This window comes from Myxine glutinosa, chromosome 11 (assembly GCF_964187855.1).
Source record: "Myxine glutinosa chromosome 11, kmMyxGlut1.1, whole genome shotgun sequence".
NCBI classification, from domain to species: Eukaryota; Metazoa; Chordata; class Myxini; order Myxiniformes; family Myxinidae; genus Myxine; species Myxine glutinosa.
The window spans coordinates 83,984,311-84,008,978 of NC_136271.1; the positions used below are offsets into that span (position 1 = coordinate 83,984,311).

A 24,668-nucleotide genomic window follows, 5' to 3' on the forward strand; every position below is an offset into this window, starting at 1 on the left:
ACCGCTTTACACAAAAAAGGTGCAAAAACAGATCCTTGCAACTACAGACCAATCAGCCTGCTCCCAATTATCAGCAAAGTCATGGAATCCATCATTGCTTCGGATATGAAATCTTTCCTCTTCTCCAATGGCTTGATCTCTGATCATCAATTTGGTTTCAGACCAGGTCACTCTACTCTGGACATGCTGCTTCTGCTGTCTCAACAATGGATGGAGGTCCTGAATGCCAAACAGGAAATCAGAGCTGTCTCCCTTGACATATCAAGGGCCTTTGATACGGTCTGGCACCCAGCTCTGCTCACCAAACTCTCCTCCTATGGTATCCATGGAAATCTCCATGCATGGCTTGCGGACTTCCTCTCTGGTCGTAGTCAACGTGTGGCCCTGAATGGATTTCTCTCATCTCCCCTTCCTGTTCAGGCTGGAGTTCCCCAAGGAAGTGTGCTGGGCCCTGTGCTTTTTCTGGTCTTTATCAATGATCTCTCTGACTCTCTGGAAAATCCTCTCTATCTCTTTGCTGATGACTCCACTCTCTGCCGCTCCATTCCTCTTCCCTCAGATAGGCAGTCTGCAGCCTCCTCACTCTCTGAAGACCTGGACAAAATCACAGACTGGTCAAACAAGTGGAACATGTCTTTCAATCCTGCCAAATCTCACTCTCTTACTATGTCTCTCCGAAAAGATCGACTGGACAACCCTCCCATCTACTTTCTCAACAATCCTCTCCAAGAAGTTCTGTCACTCAAGCTTTTGGGTTTCACTATCTGCCATGATCTTTCTTGGGAAAACCACATTTCCAAGCTGGCCTCCAAAGCCAGTCGCCGACTGGGCATCCTCCGTCGTGCGAAGTCCTTCCTTGGCACACCTGAGCTCCTCACCACATACAAGGCTTTCATCCGCAGCTCAATGGAATACTGTTCTCCCCTATGGGCTGGTGCTCCTGCCTCACACCTGGCTCGGCTTCACGCTGTTGAATCCAAAGCTTTCAAAATCATTGGAATCTCCCGCGATGAAGCTATCTCTGAGGGCCTTTCACTCACTCACCGCAGGCAGGTAGGTGGTCTTTCTGTCTTCTACCGACTCCTCTCCGGCCTTGCTCCCCCAGCTCTCTCCGTGCTCTGTCCCCCAAATATTCCTACAGGTCGCACAAGATCTGCCAGCAACCCTCTGATGGTTAAACTGCCGAAATCTCGGCTCTCTGCTCACCTTCACTCTTTCATTCCTCTTTTCTCCCGCCTGTGGAACAAACTCCCACACTCCCTTCAATCCCTCTCCTCCCTCCAGGTCTTTAAAACAGCTGTTCACCACCATCTCTTATCTTCCCCCATCCATAACCTTGATCTTTTCTACCCCCACTAATTCACCCCAGATCCACCTTGTTTGAAATTCCAACTTATTTCCTGGAAATCCTGGCAGTGTCCATATGTTTATACCTCTCCCACCCCCCCCCCCTTCACATGCCTCCCCCCCTTCACATGCCTCCCCCCCAAAGCCCTCTCCCTCCCACAGATCTCTCGATGTCTCCATGTCTCTCGGTCCCTGCTCTCAAATGTTGTGTTTGTGTCCTTCCCCCTCTCTCCCCATCTTGTCTACCGCTCCCGATGTTATTTGTTTTATGTGTCTGTTTGTCTTTCTGTGTGATTAATTTTCGCTCTTTCACGAGCCTCGATCTTGTATACAAAAAAAAAAAAAAAAAAAAAAAAAGTGTCAGTCATATCAATATATCAGTACCCAATTTGAGTGTAACCTTAGTCAGTGTCAAGGTCAAAGGTTCATCACAAAATCATCAATTTCCATCTGATTGACCTCATATTTGAGCAGGATTTGCATTTTGAGTCACTGAAGCCCATTGCTTTGAGGTCAAAAGGTCAATGTCATCTAAAATAATCAATCTTTTTGTAATTTTTTTTTTGTCATGTTTAGCATACGGAAGAAGATCAAGTCAAAATACAAAGCAGACGCGGACGGGCTTTGCATTTTCAGATGCTTTCTAGTGTGAATAAGATTTTTTTATTTTTTTATTTTTAGAAAGGTGTACTATATTTACATTGAGCACAAAGTTTGTTTTCTTATGCATCACATTAGAAAAATGTAAAATGTCTGACTTTTGTACAGCAGGGCACGCGCATGTACACGCACACGGGCACGTACACGTACACGGGCTTGCACGCGTACGGGCGTGCACACGCACACACTTCTTTTTCCAATTTCTTTCAACCCAAATTTCCTTTTCTTCCCAAACATTTCTATATTGATTTAAAAAATAAATAAAAAACCTTTAGAGGCCATTTTTCCCCGCAAAGCGGGGGTTGGCCTTTTTCGGGCACCGTGGTTGTTGTTGTTTTTTGGTCCCCTTTTTGAAGCAATGTTTTACGGCCGGATGCCCTTCCTGCCGCCAACCCTTTTTGTCGCCTTTTACGACAAACAGGGAATTACCAGTGAACTGGTACTCAATTAGCCGACCTCGGAAGGATGACAGGCTGAGTCAACCCCCCTGGCGTTAATTCAGCGATCGACCGGGATTCGAACCCAGGATCCTAGGATCCTAAGCCGGTACCCTGACCGCTAAGCCAACACCAGGCTATTGATAGATCGTGACATATAATTGTGGTTGGTAGGTCTGCATCTATTCACAAGCAGATTCAAATCACTGAAGGTTTATTACAATGTGGGCAGACAGGCCTACCTTCTGCCTTCTTTAGTTTCTCAAATCCTTCTTTCATCTTTCCTTGGCCAATTAGAGTGCAGGCAGCATTGTAACACAGTTCATAAGTGTTTTCTGGTATTCCAAGTTCTTCCTGCAAGAAAACTTTCAAAATCATTCATTTCATCGAAAGACATCAAAAGTTTGACTATCAAAATAAATACAAATTTTGTTACATCAGGAGGGTCATGAGATCACCCTCTGCTCTTTCCGTACTTTGTGCCACCCCAGGTTTCTGCAGGGCGCACGCAGTCCACCATCAACCCTTTCTCGTGAAACCACCAAAATACAGGATCACTGCTTCCTACCACTCATTTGTTCCTCTCTTTTCCCACCTGTGGAACCAACTTCCACATCCTCTTCAATCTCATTCTTCCCTCCAAGTCTACAAGTCAGCTGTTCACCATACAACAACAAACAACAGGCATTTTAAGGCCATTTTCCCTGCTAGAGCAGGGGTTAGCCTTGCTAACCTCTCCCCTTGCATTTTCTGCATCTCAACTTGTCCCTTGCCTGCATTTCTTCTTCCACCACCTTTAGCCAAGTCTTTCTCGGTCTTCCCCATCCTCTACTTCCTTCCACACTCATCTCCATCACTCTTCTCAACCAGTCACTTTCATCCTTCCTCAACACATGACCAAACCATCTCAACCTGTTCCTCTTCACAGCATCAATCACAGGCTCTATTCCCATCATCTTTCGCAATTCATCATTTGTCTTCCTCTCTCTCAACGATACTCCGCACATCCACCGAACCATTCGCATTTCCACCCTTTTCAGCCTTCGTAGCTGCTCTACGTTCATTACCCATGTCTCGCTCCCATAAATCATAACACTTCTCACACATGCAGCATACACCTTTCCCTTCAGCTTCAACGACACCCCTCCTCGTCAGCACGCCACTCAGTTTCCGAAACTTATTCCATGCACATCTCACTCGAGCAACCGTTGCCGAGTCTGATCCACCTTCTCCATTCAGCATGTCTCCTAGGTGCAAATTGTTTTCACACCTTCCAGCTTCACGCAGTCTCCAAGATCCAACTCAACATTTCCTCCATCTGCAGCTCCCTCTGTGCACACCTTACACTTGAATGTAGCTGCCACACTGGTTAATGACCCTCTCAGACCACTACATTTTTGATGAACCCACTCAGCGCACATCGTAAATTGAATGGAGCTCACTCCAACGCCCTTCCTGCACACAGCACACGGCCACTGCCCAGTTCTTTCAACCTCACCACATGCTTTACCAATTACCATCACCTTTGTCTTTCCGATATTCACCTTCAGACCTTTTGTCTCCATACATTCCTTCCACTTGTTCATCTTCTCCTTCGGTCCATCCATACTTTCCGCAATCAACACCAGATCATCTGCATACAAAAACTCCCACGGTAAACCCTCCTTTACATTCCGAGCCAGCACGTCAATCACAGCTACAAATAGTAGTGGACTTGGTACCGACCCCTGATACACTCCCACCTTCACCTCAAACTCACAACTGTTCCCGTCCTTTGTCCTTACAGCTGTGGGCGCTCTCTCGTACATTGCCATCACGACTCTGATCAACCATTCCTCCACTCCTAACTTCCTCATTGCCCATGTCACTAATTCTCGTGGAACCCTATCGAATGCTTTCTCCACATCAACAAACCCAAGAAACAACTTCTTCCTCTTCTCCATGTACTTCTCCTGCAACTGCCTTACAATAAAAAGCACGTCTGTCGTTCCTCTTCCTGGCATAAATCCAAACTGCATTTCATCAATCTTCACTTTCTTCCTTATCCTCCTCTCCAACACCCTTTCCAATATCTTCATTCCATGCTCCAATAACTTTATCGCTCGATACGAGCCGCAGTCCAGAGAGTCACCTTTCCCCTTGTATGGAGGGATGAGGGTACTCAGTTCCCAATCCACTGGAATGCGGCCTTCTTTCACCACCAGATTACCGATCTGTCATTCTATTCACACCCCAACTTCCCGCTGCCTGCAACATATCTCCCACAACTCCCGTCGGCCCTCCCTCTATTCTACTCTTCATTTCTTTTATCGCTTCCTCAACTTCCTTTTCAGTTATCTTCTCTGCCGGTCCTAAAACTGGGTTACTCTCGATGTTGCCATCCCATTCATTCTCTGCATTCAACAGCATTTCCATATATCTTTTCCATCTTCCTTTAATTCCATCTGGGTCCACAACGATTTTTCCCACTTCAAGCTTCAAGCAACTCACCCCCATCACATCGCACCTCTTTCGCTATCTGCTTTGCAATCCCCAATACCGCTCTCTGACCCTCTTCCGAATCCAAGCGTTCACCATCATCTCAGATAATCACGATCCAAACCCATGATCTTTTCCACCACTATTATCACCCTGCACCCCACCCTCAAAAGCCCACCTTCGAAATTTCCAGTTTTTCCTTCCTGGGAGTTTGCTTCTGGGAACCACACCTTCCCAGAAGGAAGGGAAGTCCTTCCACACCCTTCCACACCTTCTGCTACCCACACCCAATGTTAGTTTAAGTCTTCCTCTATTTTGTCCTTCAACCTTGCTGTTGGTATTTCCCCCCTCTCTATACTGTGTCCTGATTCGATTTCAATGTACTAGCTCTCTTCTACCAACATTTACCTTGCATACAAACATAGGGGCAATCAATACCCCTGGTGCTCACCTGGTAGAATAAACAGTATACTGCACCAACTAAAGGTATTTTAAACCAATTTCAATGGTTGCTAGAAGACAGGGCAACTTGTACAATCATACTAACATAATCATAAGTCTTCAAACAAAAAAATACCTATTTTGGGGGGCAACCCACCCCCTCCCTCAATCCCAAATACCTCCTAAGACCACAATTTTTCTAATACCTTGAACAAACATTGGTACATCATGGGAGATTAAGGTTGTGGTCAAGTTTAATCGGAATTGCATGTGTAGTTTTTGAGATGAAAGAAAATACCTATTTTGGTGGGGGGGAGGCAACCCCCACCCAGTAGACCCCCTCAGGTCCTGATTTTTTTAATGCTATGAACAAACTTTGGTACATCACGGGTGATGATGGTTGTGGTCAAGTTTCATTAAAATCGTGTGTGTAGTTTCAGAGAATAAAGCAAAAATCGTGTGTGTAGTTTCAGAGAAGAAAGCAAAAATCGTGTGTGTAGTTTCAGAGAAGAAAGCTCTTTCACGAGCCTCGATTCAGTATACAAAAAAAAAGAAAAAAAAAAGAAAAAATCTATTTGGGGGGGGGGGTGAAACCTGGACCCACTTTGACCTCCCCCCCCCCCCCCCCTTAGACTCCCTTAGACTTCGATTTTCTTAGTGCCGTGAGCAAACTTTAATCACAACATATCAAATATCATTTGTGCCAAATTTGGTCGCAATCCCACCAGTGGTTTCAAAGAAGTTTCAAGTGTTTACGGACTGACTGACGGGACGACGCGCCATCGCATAAGCTCCCCTGAACTTCGTTCCAGGTGAGCAAAAAATCATGCACAATCTAACATCGTGGTGCTCACACATCCTGAATACTCGGCGCAGCTTTAATGTTCGGTTGGGATGGTGGAAGTGGGGTGCGCAGAGTTTAGGGAAAAGGGTGTTCATAGTTTAGTTACCTCCACCACCGAAGTTGAATGGCGGTTATGTTTTCACCTGTTTGTCTGTTTGTGAACAAGATATCTCAAAAAGTTGTGGATGGATTCAGACGAAATTTGGTTGGGAGGATGTGTGTCTAACAAGGACTAATTGATTCGATATTGGTGAATATCTGAATATGGATTCGGATACGAGAATTATTTCATTTTTAAGTGATTCTTCACCATTGAGAGATCGGGCCAAAAGCGATATACATAACACGATATTAAAAAAAGTTATGGATGAGTTATGACTAAACATGGTGGACGAGTTGGTTAGGTGACAAGAACAAGCCGATTAGATTTTGGTACAGGTCCGAATCCAGATCCGGCTTATCAGTGGGATACAAAACATAAACCGTTCAGCCTGGCAGAGGTATGCACTCTACCGAGTGCCGTTCTAGTTACTCCCGCCAGGGAGTAATGCATTCGCTCGTGTCCGTGTGTGTGTGTGTGTGTGTGTGTGTGTGTGTGTGTGTGTGTGTGTGTGTGTGTGTGTGTGTGTGTGCGTGCAAGATATCTGGAAAAGTTCTGAACGGATTTGGATGAAAGTTGGTGGGATGATTGCCCTTGGGATAAGGAAAAATTGATTTTTTTTTTGGTGAAGCTCAGGATATTATTCCGGATCCAGGAATTTTTTGGGGGAATTTTTGGGGGAAATTCTTTTTCTGTTTTCCTTTAAAAACCATTTTCTCTGCAATAATTGGACCGAGAGCAAACTTTCACCATAGGAGGGACTCGGTCTGTGGAATATTTTAATGGTAATTATGACGTCACAGGTCACGTGGTTCGGCCGCCATATTGTTTTGAGTGAAAAACACTAAAATCCAATTTTCTCCAAAACGCCTGAACAGATCGAGGCGAAACTTTGCAGGCAGAATCGCATACCCATGACGAACAAAAAAGTCAGCCAGTATGACGTCATGCATCACATGGTTTCAGAGTTATGACGTTTTTAAGCACAAACCTTTAAAACCAAGCTCCTCCCTCATTTGTGATCCAATCGAGGGGAAACTTCACAGATCTGTTCAGCATACCAGTCTAATAAAATGTCCTTTTGGAATTTGCGAAAGGTCACGTGGTTTGGCAGATATCATTAATTAAACGATTTTTTTTTTTATTAAATGGATATCTCTTGAATCACTTCATTGATCGACGTGAAACGTCATATTGTAGTAGAAGTCATGAAGAGTAACAAGTGTACAAAATTTGAAGATGATTGGATGTACGGTCTGGAAGCTAGAAGTTATTGAGTGAAGAAGAAGAGTCTTCGACAGTGGACAATTAATTATTTATCACATGTACAGACTTGCAGGCATCGTTTGACACAATCTTCCAGGTTAATTTGAACCTCAAATAAAATTATAATTCCAGATTTATCAATGGCTGAGGTATATTAACAAACGAATGAAACAGATTTGGCAAAATTTCGACTTTTTTTATTGTAAGATCGCATATTCACCCAGGGTTGTGAGAGGCTGAAGAAGAAGAAACCTTGCATGGGCTTCCCAGACCAAATAAATAATTCTGGCTCAGCGATTTTCAGGTTTATTACTCCCGTCAGGGAGTACTGCATTCAATCGTGTGTGTGTGTGTGTGTGTGTGTGTGTGTGTGTGTGTGTGTGTGTGTGTGTGTGTGTGTGTGTGTGTGTGTGTGTGTCTATGTAACTGTGTGTGTCTGTGTGTGTGTGTGTGTGTGTGTGTGTGTGTGTGTGTGTGTGTGTGTGTTCGTATGTTCGTGAAGAAGATATCTGGAAAAGTTCTGAACGGATTTGGATGAAAGTTGGTGGGATGATTGGACTTGGGATAAGGAAGAATTGATTAGTTTTTGGGGAAGCTCAGGATATTATTCCACATCCAGGAGTTTTTTTTCTGTTTTACTGCATTAAAGCTTTTATTCTTATTCTTGAATGATGTTTTTCTCCTCCAATTCCGAGATATATCAAAATTAATTCTCTGACAGTTAGGGCCTACTTTCTTTTTCATTTATTGTTTTGGGGAGAGGGGATGTTAAACAAAACGTAGTATTCCAACTTGACCCACGGCGGGAGTATGAGCTCTAAAGAGTGGCGTTCTAGTTTTATTAAGTTTTAATGCAACAACCAGTCCAGAGGACACAGTTGCTCATGAAAACAAAATTGTACGAAATGACAATATTTGCCAAACACAACCGACTTCAAAGTCAACATAAATAAATAAATTCCTTTAAAAACAGTTTTCATTTAGAAGCAAAATCACAAAGGACTTGTGCAAGAGAGCCCAAGAGTAGATGGGAAGGAACCCACAAAACTGTCATGAAATCACTTGACTACAATGATTTCCAACTGATTCGTACAACTGAGGCATGGCTCCATCGTGTACGACGACACATGTGCCACTGCCACGCACATGAAAAACCCACAAACTTGCCGGCTCAACATCTATCCAGAGGGCAAGAGAAGCATGAGCTGCAGAAAGGTTTGTCCGCCTTTCTTCGTCATAATCATCCTGAGAGTTTCTGAGGAGATCCTGGTAAACATCCAAGCATTCCTTGTACTTTTCAAGACGATATAGCTGCAATGGATAATTTGGCCAAAAAAAAAAAAAAGGAAACATACAATTAATGTTATTCAATAACACAACAGTATTATTAACAAAGGTTTTTGGAGGGGTAACACTGAACATACACTTACCACTTGTCCATACAATTCTTGGAGTTTACATGATTTTTCTGCAGTGGCTTCAATTGTCTTGAGTGCATTCTCCATTCGATTCAAGCGGTACTCGCAATAAGCTTTCTCAAATCCAACCACGTCGCTAAAGTCAATGAACAAACAAGAATAAACATTAGCAAGAAAATCAGAACATTAGACAGCTTTACTTTGATAATGGTGCAATAAAATCAAGACTGTTATCATGAACTACAAAACTTTTATAAAACTACAACGACACTAGGTAGAGCCTCCTCCAGGCTGAAGGGTTCATCGTTTTGTATTCCATTTTGGTTCAGGTCTGGATCTAGATCTGGCCTTTCAGTGGGATACAAAACGTGAACTGTTCAGCCTGGAGGACGTGTGCACTCCATTGAGTGTCGTTCCAGTTCACATTGTCATTTGTACCTTCTTTTGTCAAAAAATTATTTTTCCAGAGTGATTTATGTTTTAATCATCTTGTGACATGTTCTAACCTCACCAGTTTAAATATCAGAGCTACACGATGAACATATAATTGCTAACGACAGTTTTGTAATATGTGTTCCTACTTTTTGATTCAATGTTTGAAACTCTCCTGGAAGTTGATGTACTCATGACTACAAATTACCCGACATTGATGAAATAACGATGCCACACCTCTTTGTTGGATGGTAACATCATTTGATTTGTTTGACATGAATGCCTCACAAAAACTAGACCAATGCGACTGTTGCCAAAATGCCTCCGCATAGTCCCACAATGGGAGGATGCTGTCCTAAAAGTTCACTGTCCAGTTCACTGTCCAGTTCACTGTCCTAAAAATAAACACGTTTGATTTCAATCCCTTCAGCTGTTTTCAAGTATCACATTTTCACCAGCCATGACAGGTTTCACATTGATTGGTGAAGCAGTTTCAGAGAAGGGGTTTTTTTTTTTTGGGCTTTCAAGCTAATAGGGCTGCCATACCACATGACATATGACTTTAAAATGTGAACTCTGCATATGTATGGGTAGAGGATCATGTTTGTGAAGTTTAGTGTTCATCGGATAAGGTTAATTTTTCTATCCAAGATGGCTGTCAAACCACGTGACCTGTGACATAATCATTTTCAAACCATATGCAAAAGTGGTATTCGATATTTGTAAAATTTCGCATCGATAGGGTAAGCGGTTTCAGAGATATAATTATTTCATATTTTCCTTCAATCCAATATGTCTGTCACACCATGTGACCAATGATGTTTTCATGATCATCTTTTAATCACCATGCCGAGTCAATAACACACAAAGTTTTGAGTCAATCGATTTGGTGGTTTGGGAGAACATGCTTTTTAAGGTTTTGGGTTGAATCCAATATGGCTGCCAAACCATGTGACCTATGATGGCATAAGTTTAATATTTCAATACACATGGATCATAGATCATGTGCATGCAATTTCAGATTTTTAGGATAAGGAATTTGAATAAACATTTTTGGCTGGTATACCACTTCGCCTATGATGCCATCATTATCATGCTTTTGTTCCCCATGACATGTGCAATGTGCAAAGTACATGACAATGTGCAAAGTTTCAAAAAATTTCATTCAACAGTTTCCGAGAAATCATTTTTTAATTATTTATGTTTAATCCAAGATGGCTGTCATACCAAGTGACCTATGACATCACAATTATCATAAAAACATTCTGCATGGGTGTCACTCCTACTCTGAAAGTTTAGTCTCAATTGGACATGTGGTTGCTGAGAAAAAACGAGGTTTAGCCCATGTTGTGGAAAACCAATCAGGTCCACACAACTTTAGTCCAACTTGTGGTTTAATTCCATTTAGATCATGACATCATCCTGTAATGCAGGAAATGCAATAAGTATACGATGTGGCATCACATGGGACCATTCATCTATCTATAATTCCAGTAATCTCTGTCTGTACGTTTGTACGTTTGTACGTCTGTACGTCTGTTTGTCTGTGACCGCTGTTTCTCGACAACCACGGGTCCGATATACTTTTAACTTGCCAGGTATATTGCTGGGGACCCGAGGATGTGCCTTTTCAAGGTTTCATATTAATCGGACAATTACTTACCGAGCTATGTCCAAAAAACGATTCAACCAATCAGAGAGCAGCGAACGATCGCGTGTGCCGAACGTGGAGGACACACTCTGCCTCGGATGGCACATTTGAGAGCGTATTCATTTATTTCACGTTTGCAAACTATGTTGGCGTTAAACTATGTTTTAAAACTAATAAAACCGAATTTGCGATTCATTCGCTTTCCTGCGCGTTTGTGTTTGTGCACGCGATGGCGATTTCTTTACCAAACTCCGGAAGCCGTTCGCTTTGGACCAAACCATTGCATGTAAATAGAGGGGGGGGATTGTCACCGTACTCGCAAGCCGTTCGCTTTGGACCAAACCATTTCATGTAAATAGAGGGGGGGGATATAATTTTAGATATAGATATAGTACGGGCAATGCCCTAGTAACATTCAATGCAAGCAAGCTGGATATTCTATGCTGGCGTACCGTTAGCGAGTCTACCATATGTAACGTGTCACAGGAGAAGTCTCGGAGCACCGTCCGCAGCAGCGGGTCTTATAGTCACGCCCCTAGCGGTGTCAACGAGCAGCGCGCATCACCCCCGGGTTCAGTACGAATACGATTTCACTACATTCTCCCCCCCCCATCAGAATTATACGGCGGTGCGGCTAGAAGCGAGCGAGCGTCAGCACGAACAGGGTACGGAACATCAGTCGACCCAACCGTATCGGGCCGGGCGGCGAATTTCTCTGCCAGCACGCGTCCGAAATTCCCCGGGTATGGCATCACGTATCCCTGTGTCCCCGGCGTCGGAGGCGCCATCAGGGTCGGGTGACGAAGGGGGTAACTCCAAGTCGTCGGGCCCAGGTAGACCCGGCGAGGGGAGAGTCGGTAGACTTTCGGCGATGGGAGCGTCGGGAGAGGCCATAGTCTCATAGATGGGTTCGGTCGGTCCGTCCGATTCCCTACTCAGGTCGGCGACCCCGCAAGGGGCAAGGTGACGGACGGAGACAGTAGTCTCATGGCCATCAGTCGTCATCACACGAGCATGCTCAAGATTAGCCTGGAGAATCTGCACTTTGTCCACTAGGGGGTCGTACTTGCTCGCGCGAACCGCCCGTTTAAGGTAGGCCGGCCCGGGCCCAGGGAGCCAACTGGGCAAAGACCGTATACACCCCGTGCTCCTGGGGTGGTGGAAAAGTCGCTCGTGGGGAGTTTGGTTGGTTGCCGTACACAGGAGAGCCCTGATCGAGTTCAACGCCGCAGGTAGCGACCAAGCCCATTTATCGAGGCCCCGGCCGAGGGTCCGGAGGTTGAGCATGACGGCCCTCCAGATAATCCCATTGAAGCGTTCGATCTGCCCATTAGCCTGGGGTCTGTACGGCGTGGTGTAACTAGAAGCAATGTTATTTTGGAGCAGATAGCCGCGCACCTCCTGAGACAAGAAGACCGCAACCCCGGTCAGTATGGACATAGGCCGGGAACCCGAACATTGAGAACAAGTTCTGTAAGCATCGCATCACCATGGCAGCAGTCATGTCCGCGCACGTATAAGCAAAGGGGAATCGTGAGTACTCATCGACGATAGTGAGCAGATAGCGAGAGCCGCTCGACACCGGCAATGGGCCCTTGAAATCCATCGCCAAGCGTTCCCACGGTCGCGTAGCCTTAACCAGAGTCCCCATGGGAGGGTTATAGAAACGCGGTTTGATTTCCGCGCAGATAGCGCAGTCGCGACAGATACGGCGGATATCGTCAATCGAGTATGGGTGATTGCCACGCCGCACAAAATGAGCGAAACGCGTCACGCCGGGATGGCCCGCAGTGGCATGCAGCACCCGTAGGCCCTCCAAAGAGGTGATACACGCGCATGTAGCCGGTCGTGATAAGGCATTGGCGGCCCGGTTATCCTTCCCCGGGCGATATTTGATGGTGTAACAGAAGTCGGCGAGTTCGATACGCCAGCGAGTGATTTTCTCATTCTTAATGCGCTGGGTGTGTAAGGTGTCGTACATGAACACAACGCTTTGCTGGTCCGTGATGATTTGGAAGCACCGCCCGAGTAAGTACGGGCGCCATCGCCGAATAGACTCGACGATCGCATACGCTTCCTTTTCGACGGACGAGTGTCTCCGCTCAGCAGTGGTAAGAGTCCGTGAAAAGAAAGCCACGGGACGCCCCCCTTGGGAGAGGGTCGCCGCGATGGCCTGATCCGAGGCGTCACTTTCGAGGACGAAAGAGCCACTCTCGTCGATTGTCGCCACGGCGGCTCGGGCGATGTCGGCCTTAAGGCCTTCAAAGGCCGCCAATGCGGCCGGACTCAGTGGGAAGGTGTCGCAGGCCACGAGGGGGCGAAGTTTCGCGGAGAAATTTTGCACCCATTTGGAGTAATGGGCGAATAGCCCGAGGGCGCGCTTCAGGGACGCCCGATCACAGGGAGGGGCCATGTCGAGCAAAGGTCGCAGACGCTCCTTATCCGGAGCGACAGAGCCATGGGTCACGGTGTACCCCAGAAGATCTATCGTGCGTAGCGAGTATTGGCACTTATCCTCGTTCATAGTTAAGTGATACCTCTGCGCGACCTCAAGGAAGCGCTTCAGATTAGCATCATGGTGCCCTTGGTCATATCCACAAACCGTAAGATTATCGAGGTAGACGAAAACATCGGTTAAGTGCTCCCGCGCAATGAGGTCATCCATTGCCCTCTGGAAACAAGCGACCCCGTTCGTTACCCCAAAAGGCAATCGCGTAAATTGGTACAACCGCTGCCCCGACTCAAAAGCGGTATAGATACGATCCGCCCTAGAGATAGGGATCTGGTGGTACGCACTACGGAGATCGAGAGTGCTATAGACCGAATACTGGGACACCTGTTGCACCAGCGCGTCCATCCCCGGAAGGGGGTAGGCATCCAGCTGTGTAAAGCGGTTAATCGTTTGGGAATAGTCGATTACCATGCGTCTGCGGTGGGCCTCGCTGCGCACCACCAAGACCTGGGCGCACCACGGCGACCTGCTAGGTTCTATGATAACGTCTTTCAAGAGCTGAGCCGTTTCGTCCGCAATGAATTGCATGTCTGCGCGAGAGTAGCGCCATGATTTCACCGTGACAGGGGTGCAGTCGGAGGTTAGATTGGGCAACAGCGAAAGCGGCTGGATGTCCATTTGCGCTAGGGCGCACACCGCAAGCGCGTCGTCCGCCCCCACAACAAGCGTGTCAGGCCCACCAAACTCCATTACCAGACGTCCATGCAGCTTAAGAAAATCGTGTCCTAACAGAATATCAGCACATAAAGCGGGTAAAACCATCAGGTGTACATCAGGAAAAACCCGTCCCTTTAGCACGAGTTTCAATCGGCATTCCCCCTTCGTGCTGAGTCGAAGCCCCTGGGAAGCCATGAAGATCCGTCTCGTAGACCTCCAGATCCGCCATCCATGCCTGAGCACAAGTCGCTGGTCGATAAAACTATCCGTAGACCCTGTATCCACCAAGGCCCGAACACAATGGCCTACGACCATGAGGGGAATAAGGGCTTGAGCCAGGCCAGACGAGGCTGCTGGGAGTGGGACTGAACCCCCCGAATGGGTCGGACAAGCCTCGCGGGTGGATCCTATGCCAGCAGCAGTTTTGCGGTCGTGGCCGGAGTATGCGTTGTCCATGGGGAATCCATTAATGCCATCAGAGGGCTTTCCCAAGCATTCCGGTGTTTCGCGATTCAAAATCTGACAATTCTGACGGGAAAAGGCCTCCGTAGTATTTGAAAACGCCTTTTGACACTTTTGGCAGGAAAAGGCCTCCGTAGTATTCGAAATCGCCTTTTCCGGGGTGAGGGCCACCGTTAGCTCGTGGGCGACACGAGGAGAACGTTCCGCTGGGGCTTGGCGAGGCTTCAAAGCCCCTGGCGTGGCCCTGAGTTTGGTCAAGGACACGTACTTCGTGCCCGATTGAGGATGAGACTGTAGTGGCTGTAGTGGCTGTCCGGTGACGCCCGCCAAGGACGTCTGAGCGCCCAGGGGCCCGCAGAGAGGGGCCCTCCCCTTCGAAGACGGGTAAGGCGCCGGGTTTCGGGCTCGGCTCGCAGGCTCCGCAATGAGCCCATTCAAGGTCGCCGCGACCACGCGACCGCGACCGCGCGATTCAATGAGCCGCGAGCCGCGTGCCGTTTTCCTGCACACTTTCGCGTAATGTCCCTTTTGCGAGCACAAATGGCATAAAGCGTCTCGGGCCGGACACACAGGCCGGGCATGGCGTGGCCCCCCACAGAAAAAGCATGCGGCCCCGCGTAAGGCCTTGGGTCTGGTCGTAGCGGCAGCCGTCAGGACTGGGTCTTCCTCCGGAGCATCCCGGAGTTCCGCAAGCAGGTCCGCGTCCTCGGCGGTAGCACTCTCCGGCCGGGCGTGTAGTGTAGTGCCCGCCAAGAGGCGCGTGCGATCATAGGTGTTCGATTGCATCCGCGCTTCGGTGTATACTTTCCCTTGCTCGAGTGCCGTAGTGAAGGTCAGGTCGGTCTTCTCTAAGAGCTTGAGCCTTAGTTCCTGGGAGGAGACCCCCGCAATGAAGGCATCTAAAAGAAGATCATCCTGAGCCTGCGCGGGAGTCCGTGGCTCCTTGATGCTGTCCAGCAAGAGCTGCCGGAGCTCCTGGGCATAGTGGTCCATCGCCTCGTTGGGTTGCTGACGTCGCGTTAGCAGCAAATATCGTGCATACACCGGGCTTTTTTCCTTGATGTACAGCCGTTTGAGCTCCGCGATCGAGAGGTCATACGTCGCGAATTGAGCGATGGAATTGTACACCTTGTAGTCGATTTTTGAATGAAGCGTTGCTAGCTTCGCGGCAGCCGTCGGCGCGGTCTCAGGCTCCTCGAAATGATTCTCCAATGTTCTGAGCCAGTGCTTCAGTTGCAAGCCACCATCCGGGGCTTGCGGGTCGGCGCAGAATACGGCAACCGCCAGCGTCTTGTTGCCAGCCATGTCGGTAGATATAAATGGAATTAAGTGTTGTGGAAAACCAATCAGGTCCACACAACTTTAGTCCAACTTGTGGTTTAATTCCATTTAGATCATGACATCATCCTGTAATGCAGGAAATGCAATAAGTATACGATGTGGCATCACATGGGACCATTCATAACATTCAATGCAAGCAATCTGGATATTCTATGCTGGCGTACCGTTAGCGAGTCTACCAGATGTAATGTGTCACAGGAGAAGTCTCGGAGCACCGTCCGCAGCAGCGGGTCTTATAGTCACGCCCTTAGCGGTGTCAACGAGCAGCGAGCATCACCCCCGGGTTCAGTACGAATACGATTTCACTACAGCCCATACGGACGGACGGATGTGCAGACTGACGGACAAACAACCGGACGGACGGGTAACCCGAAAACACAATGTCTCCGGCCACCTTTGGGGGAGCAGGCATGAAAAACAAAAACAAATAAGTATTCAAAAAAAAACTAAGTATACCAAGTCGATCAAGTATACAAGAAAAACAAAGATTGACAAGAAAAAGATTCTAACAAAAGAGATTGCCTTTTTTGGTATACAGTACTTAGTCGAGGCTCAGACAGTCACGTGAAAAAGTAAGTACACCCCATGTAAAGTTTTGACTTTTTCAACATATTTCAACATACAGCTATTTGATCTTCATTTCAACAATATTGATAGATAAAGGTGATATAACATAACAAATATCATGAAACATTTACATTTTGTCGTCCATTGTATAATTTAAATAAACATAAATGCAAATTTCGCATGTGGAAAAAGTAAGTACACCCTTGGCTCAAATAGGTGGTATTGCCCCCTTTGGCAGAAACAACCTCAAGTAGGCGTTTCTTATAACTGTGTACCAGTCTCTGACATCGACTGGGAGAAATTTTTGCCCACTCCTCCATGCAGAATTATTTCAGCTGTGCGATGTTTAAGGGGTTACTTGCATGCACAGCTCGTTTCAAATCCCCCCACAACATCTCGATGGGATTTAGATCCGGGCTTTGACTTGGTCATTCCAGAACCCCCCATTTCTTTCTTTTCAGCCATTCCTTGCTGGATTTACTGGATGTTTAGGGTCATTGTCATGTTGCAAGGTCCACCTTCAGTTGAGCTTCAACTCTCCGACAGATGGCCTCACATTATCCTCAAGCACCCTCTGGTACAATGAAGAATTCATGGTGGATTCTATGATGGTGAGCTGCCCAGGCCCTGATGCAGAAAAACTGCCCCAAACCGTAATATTTCCACCACCATGCTTTACAGTTGGTATCAGGTTCTTGTGGTCAAATGCAGTCTTTGGTTTTCGCCTAACATGTCTTCTGGTACTGTGGCCAAATAGCTCTACCTTTTACTCATCTGTCCAGAGCACATTGTTCCAGAAGTGCTGGTCTTTGCCTAGGTGTTCATTGGCAAACTTTCGTCTTGCCCTGATGTTCTTTCCGGACAGCAAAGGTTTCCTCCTGGCACACCTCTCATGTCGATCAAATTTGTGCACCCTCTTTCTGATGGTAGACTCGTGCACTTTGACATCAACAGTGGCAAGAGCTCCCTGTAGGTCCCGTGATGACATTCTGGGGTTATTAGAGACTTCTTTCAGCATCTTGCGGTCTGCTCTCGGGCTGAACTTGCTGGGGCGGCCTGGCCTGAACAAGTTGGCAGTTGTTTGGAATCTTCTCCACTTGTAGATGATCTTCCGGACAGTCGAATGATTGATTTCAAATTGTTTGGAGATCTTTTTAAATCCCTTCCCAGACTCGTAGGCATCTATAACCTTCTTTCTGAAGGCCTCAGAGAGCTCTTTCGATCTTGTCATGGTGACGCCGCACACTTCAACAACAAAGAGCAAACCAAACTAAATGTCTGAGGTTTAAATAAGACAGGTTCCTCCAAGATCCTCTCCAACGATGTTCTAATCATTTGCACCTCAGCTAGTGCACCTGATTCTAATTTTAGGTATTTGAAGTAGTGATAAATGTCGGGGTGTACTTACTTTTTCCACATGTGAAATTTGCATTTATGTTTATTGAAATTATACAATGGACTACAAAATGTAAATGTTTCATGATATTTGGATAGGAGATTGTATGCAGCTGTGATGAGTGTGATGTCTATGAGAAGGTCTTGTCAATGGATAGTGTAGTGTGTGGCTGTGTATTCTTCATCCAAAAACAGCGTTCACCTGCCACCCATTTTTTTTAACACCTGGTGATATCCCTGTACTTTCCACACTTAACCCTTCCCCTCCTCCATCCCCGCCCCTCATTCTCCTAATTAAATAAAGCTAGTAATTCAATGAAGCTAGTAATTCAAAGCTAGGAAATAGAGGAAGCTAGTAAATAGAGGTAGCTAGTAATTCAAAGTGAGTGAATAGAGGAAGCTAGTAATTCAAAGCTAGGAAATAGAGGAAGCTAGTAAATAGAGGAAGCTAGTAATTCAAAGCTAGTGAATAGAGGAAGCTAGTAAATAGAGGAAGCTAGTAAATAGAGGAAGCTAGTAAATAGAGGAAGCTAGTAATTCTAAGCTAGTAAATAGAGGAAGCTAGTAATTCAAAGGTAGGAAATAGAGGAAGCTAGTAAATAGAGGAAGCTAGTAAATAGAGGAAGCTAGTAAATAGAGGAAGCTAGTAAATAGAGGAAGCTAGTAAATAGAGGAAGCTAGTAAATAGAGGAAGCTAGTAAATAGAGGAAGCTAGTAAATAGAGGAAGCTAGTAAATAGAGGAAGCTAGTAAATAGAGGAAGCTAGTAAATAGAGGAAGCTAGTAAATAGAGGAAGCGAGTAAATAGAGGAAGCTCATAAATAGAGGCAGCCAGTAAATAGAGGAAGCTAGTAAATAGAGGAAGCTAGTAAATAGAGGAAGCTAGTAAATAGAGGAAGCTAGTAAATAGAGGAAGCTAGTAAATAGAGGAAGCTAGTAAATAGAGGAAGCTAGTAAATAGAGGAAGCTAGTAAATAGAGGAAGCTAGTAAATAGAGGAAGCTAGTAAATAGAGGAAGCTAGTAAATAGAGGAAGCTAGTAAATAGAGGAAGCTCATAAATAGAGGAAGCTAGTAAATAGAGGAAGCTAGTAAATAGAGGAAGCTAGTAAATAGAGGAAGCTAGTAAATAGAGGAAGCTAGTAAATAGAGGAAGCTAGTAAATAGAGGAAGCTCATAAATAGAGGAAGCTAGTAAATAGAGGAAGCTAGTAAATAGAGGAAGCTAGTAAATAGAGGAAGCTAGTAAATAGAGGAAGCTAGTAAATAGAGGAAGCTAGTAAATAGAGGAAGCTCGTAAATAGAGGAAGCTAGTAAATAGAGGAAGCTAGTAAATAGAGGAAGCTAGTAAATAGAGGAAGCTAGTAAATAGAGGAAGCTCATAAATAGAGGAAGCTCATAAATAGAGGAAGCCAGTAAATAGAGGAAGCTAGTAAATAGAGGAAGCTAGTAAATAGAGGAAGCTAGTAAATAGAGGAAGCTAGTAAATAGAGGAAGCTAGTAAATAGAGGAAGCTAGTAAATAGAGGAAGCTAGTAAATAGAGGAAGCTAGTAAATAGAGGAAGCTAGTAAATAGAGGTAGCTAGTAATTCAAAGCTAGTAAATAGAGGAAGCTAGTAAATAGAGGAAGCTAGTAAATAGAGGAAGCCAGCAATTCAAAGCTAGTAAATAGAGGAAGCTAGTAATTCAAAGCTAGTAAATAGAGGAAGCTAGTAAATAGAGGAAGCCAGCAATTCAAAGCTAGTAAATAGAGGAAGCCAGCAATTCAAAGCTAGTAAATAGAGGTAGCTAGTAATTCAAAGCTAGTAAATAGAGGAAGCTAGTAAATAGAGGAAGCTAGTAAATAGAGGAAGCCAGCAATTCAAAGCTAGTAAATAGAGGTAGCTAGTAATTCAAAGCTAGTAAATAGAGGAAGCTAGTAAATAGAGGAAGCTAGTAAATAGAGGAAGCTAGTAATTCAAAGCTAGTAAATAGAGGAAGCTAGTAATTCAAAGCTAGTAAATAGAGGTAGCTTGCAATTCAAAGCTAGTAAATAGAGGAAGCTATTAAATAGAGGAAGCTAGTAAATAGAGGAAGCTAGTAAATAGAGGAAGCTAGTAAATAGAGGTAGCTAGTAATTCAAAGCTAGTAAATAGAGGTAGCTAGTAATTCAAAGCTAGTAAATAGAGGAAGCTAGTAAATAGAGGAAGCTAGTAATTCAAAGCTGGTAAATAGAGGAAGCTAGTAATTCAAAGCTAGTAAATAGAGGAAGCTAGTAAATAGAGGAAGCTAGTAAATCAAAGAAGCGAGTAAATCAAAGAAGCGAGTAATTCAATGAAGCTAGTAATTCAAGGAAGCTCATATTTCAAAGAAACTAGTAATTCAAAGAAGCTAGTAATTCAAAGAAGCTAGTAATTCAAAGAAGCTAGTAAATAGAGGAAGCTAGTAATTCAAAGAAGCTAGTAATTCAAAGAAGCTCGTAATTCAAAGAAGCTAGTAATTCAAAGAAGCTAGTAATTCAAAGCTAGTAAATAGAGGAAGCTAGTAAATTGAGGAAGCTAGTAATTCAAAGCTAGTAAATAGAGGAAGCTAGTAAATAGAGGAAGCTAGTAATTGAAAGAGGCTAGTAAATAGAGTAAGTTAGTAATTGGAAGAAGCTAGTAAATCGAGGAATCTTGTAAATAGAGGAAGCTAGTAAATAGAGGAAGCTAGTAATTCAAAGAAGCTAGTAAATAGAGGAAACTAGTAATTCAAAGAAGCTAGTAAATAGAGGAAGCTAGTAATTCAAAGCTAGTAAATAGAGGAAGCTCGTAATTCAATGCTAGTAAATAGAGGAAGCTCGTAATTCAAAGCTAATAAATAGAGGAAGCTAGTAATTCAAAGCTAGTAAATAGAGGAAGCTAGTAATTCAAAGCTAGTAAATGGAGGAAGCTAGTAATTCAAAGCTAGTAAATAGAGGAAGCTAGTATTCAAAGCTAGTAAATAGAGGAAGCTCGTAATTCAAAGCTAGTAAATAGAGGAAGCTAGTAATAGAGGAATCTAGTAAATAGAGGAAGCTAGTAAATAGAGGAAGCTAGTAATTCAAAAAAGCTCTTAAATAAGAGGAAGCTTCATTCAAAGAAGCTCATATTTCAAAGAAGCACGTAAATAGAGGAACCTCGTAATTCAAGGAAGCTCATATTTCAAAGAGGCAAATAATTCAAAGAAGCACGTAAATAGAGGAACCAAGTAATTCAAAGAAGCTAGTAATTCAAAGAAGCCTAGTAAATAGAGGAGCCTGGTAATTCAAGGAAGGTCATATTTCAAAGAAACTAGTAATTCAAAGAAGCCTAGTAGATGGAGGAACCTGGTAATTCAAAGCTAGTAATTCAAAGAAACTAGTAATTCAATGAAGCCAATGATTCAAAGAAGCCTAGTAAATAGAGGAACCTAGTAATTCAAAGAAGCTAGTAAATAGAGGAAGCTAGAAAATCAAAGAAGCTCATAATTCAATGAAGCCAATGATTCAAAGAAGCCTAGTAAATAGAGGAACCTAGTAATTCAAAGAAGCTAGTAAATAGAGAAAGCTAGTAAATCAAAGAAGCTCGTAATTCAATGAAGCCAATGATTCAAAGAAGCCTAGTAAATAGAGGAACCTAGTAATTCAAAGAAGCTAGTAAATAGAGGAAGCTAGTAAATCAAAGAAGCTCGTAATTCAATGAAGCCAATGATTCAAAGAAGCCTAGTAAATAGAGGAACCTAGTAATTCAAAGAAGCTAGTAAATAGAGAAAGCTAGTAAATCAAAGAAGCTCGTAATTCAATGAAGCCAATGATTCAAAGAAGCCTAGTAAATAGAGGAACCTAGTAATTCAAAGAAGCTAGTAAATAGAGGAAGCTAGTAAATCAAAGAAGCTCGTAAATAGAGTAAGTTAGTAATTGGAAGAAGCTAGTAAATCGAGGAACCTAGTAATTCAAAGAAGCTAGTAAATAGAGGAAGCTAGTAAATCAAAGAAGCTAGTAATTCAATGAAGCTAGTAATTCAAGGAAGCTCATATTTCAAAGAAGCTAGTAATTCAATGAAGCCAATGATTCAAAGAAGCCTAGTAAATAGAGGAACCTAGTAATTCAAAGAAGCTAGTAATTCAAGGAAGCTCATATTTCAAAGAAGCTCGTAATTCAATGAAGCCAATGATTCAAAGAAGCCTAGTAAATAGAGGAACCTAGTAATTCAAAGAAGCTAGTAAATAGAGGAAGCTAGTAAATCAAAGAAGCTCGTAAATAGAGTAAGTTAGTAATTGGAAGAAGCTAGTAAATCGAGGAACCTAGTAATTCAAAGAAGCTAGTAAATAGAGGAAGCTAGTAAATCAAAGAAGCTAGTAATTCAATGAAGCGAGTAATTCAAGGAAGCTCATATTTCAAAGAAGCTAGTAATTCAATGAAGCTAGTAATTCAAGGAAGCTCATATTTCAAAGAAGCTAGTAATTCAAAGAAGCTAGTAATTCACAGAAGCTAGTAATTCAAAGAAGCTAGAAATTCAAAGAAGCTAGTAATTCAAAGAAGCTAGTAATTCAAAGAAGCTAGTAATTCAAAGAAGCTAGTAATTCAAGGAAGCTCATATTTCAAAGAAGCTAGTAATTCAAAGAAGCTAGTAATTCAAAGAAGCTAGTAATTCAAAGAAGCTAGTAATTCAAAGAAGCTCGTAATTCGAGGAAGGTCTGAGCCATCCGTGCAAAGCCGTGCTTGTGCATGACGTAATATAGAAATGAACATTTGATACATTGAGCGACAATCCAGTGCAAGCAGACATTTTTAAAATGGTGCACGATGTTCCACTTACGTACTCAGCACCTTAGTCTGGCCCTGGATGAGCTGCAAAGCCTCTTTGAAGGAGCCTTGTTGGATAAGACAAACCACCTTACAATGTAGCGCAGTGACGTTATCCTTATCTTCTTTCAAAACTGAGAACACAACACCAGGTAGGTATCAGGTAAGAGCCGAAGTCATCAGGTAAGAGGCGCACCAAACCAAACCAGGCCATAAACACAACCAACATGAATTACAAATGACTTCAACACCAAAACGAAACTATAACTTGAACGGACATTCCACAAAATATATATGGCCAAGGGTTTGCACGTGCCGAAATCTAAGGGGCCCCGTAAGTTAATCTAAGGGGTCCCCGTACGTTAATCTAGGGGTCCCCGTACGTTAATCTAAGGGGTCCCCGTACGTTAATCTTGGGGTCTCCGTCCGTTAATCTTGGGGTCCCCGTACGTTAATCTAGGGGTCCCCGTACATTAATCTAGGGGTCTCCGTCCGTTAATCTTGGGGTCCCCGTACGTTAATCTAAGGGTCCCCGTACATTAATGTAGGGGTCGCCGTACGTTAATCTAGGGGTCCCCGTACGTTAATCTAGGGGTCCCCGTACGTTAATCTAGGGGTCGCCGTACGTTAATCTAGGGGTCCCCGTACGTTAATGTCGTGCCGAAATGTAGGGAGTTCCCGTACGTTCGTCTCGTGCGACGGGAAGCACGTACGTTTAGTTATCGTCTTGAGAGCCCGGCTATAATCCCCAGTCTGGCCACAACGGTTCACATCGGCCCAGAGTTGCGGCAACGCGCCAGCACCCAACGCCATGTTGATTCTGCCGGGAAGTCGAGAGGCGAGAGCAGAGATACGTCACTTCCTTAATGTATGATTCGGGGCCTTGGTTTCCGTTAATTGTGGTTTTATTTCATAATTGATACACTGCATCCGTTCATTTTTGCTATACTTATTTAAAATTATTACATAACATACTTCCTCAAATTGAATTGTTATATTAGGATTCCTTGGACCGAAAAATAACTTCTTATTGTACTTTTATTGCCCCGATAGCTCACGAAATGATTTACTTTGGTTAATGTTACTTGTTAGGGTTAGGGTTCGTTTTCCGTACGGTTAGTCCCCGTACGTTAGTCACCGTACGGTTAGGGTTAGTCCTGTGGCGGACACGAAAGCACTGACGTGGTGACATCACCCCGCACACCAAGTGGGGGTGGGCCACGCCGGGGAGAGAGGCGTGGCCTCAGGATATACACGGGGCGCGCAGCCCCGAGCAGCTCAGTGCTGCAGTTTGAGTTTGTTTGTTTTTTTTGTTTGTTTTTTTGTTTTTTGTATACAAGATCGAGGCTCGTGAAAGAGCTAACATTAATCACACAAAAAGACAAACCGACACACAAAACACAAAAAACAAGGGGAGCGGCAGACAAGATGGGGAGAGAGGGGGAAGGACACAAAAGAGAGGGGGAAGAAGGGGAAGGACACAAACACAACATTTGAGAGCAGGGACATCGGGAGGACTTGGGGGGAGGTGGGAGAGGAATAAAACATATGAACACTGCAAGGACTCTGGGGTGAATTAGCGGGGGTAGAAAAGATCAAGGTTTTCGATGGGGGAAGATAAGAGATGGTGGTGAACAGCTGTTTTAAAGACCTGGAGGGAGGAGTGGGATTGAAGGGAGTGGGGGAGTTTGTTCCAGAGGCGGGAGAAAAGGGGAATGAAAGAGTGAAGGTGAGCAGAGAGCCTAGACTTTGGCAGTTTAACCATAAGAGGGTTGCAGGCAGATCTTGTGCGACCTGAAGGAATATTGGGGGGACAGAGCACAGAGGGAGCTGGGGGAGCAAGGCCGGAGAGGAGTCGGTAGAAGACAGAAAGACCACCAA

General features: G+C 44.5%; 1 protein-coding gene across 2 annotated transcripts in view; it reads right to left on the reverse strand.

Moving 5' to 3' along the window:
- The window catches only part of SRP72 (signal recognition particle 72), a 229,400-nt gene extending 205,743 nt beyond the window's left edge, over positions 1-23,657 (reverse strand). Inside the window, exons 1-5 of one of the 2 annotated variants that reach the window (XM_068131523.2) lie at positions 23,501-23,657; positions 22,801-22,921; positions 9,004-9,127; positions 8,741-8,884; positions 2,687-2,798 (exon numbers count right to left, since the gene is read on the reverse strand). In XM_068131523.2, coding sequence (XP_067987624.2) covers positions 2,687-2,798; positions 8,741-8,884; positions 9,004-9,127; positions 22,801-22,921; positions 23,501-23,600 — 601 coding nt within the window. In that variant the 5' untranslated portion in view covers positions 23,601-23,657. The remainder of the gene's footprint in view (positions 1-2,686; positions 2,799-8,740; positions 8,885-9,003; positions 9,128-22,800; positions 22,922-23,500) is intronic. The other variant, XM_078786825.1, reaches the window with a different exon arrangement.
- Positions 23,658-24,668: the final 1,011 nt, after the last annotated feature.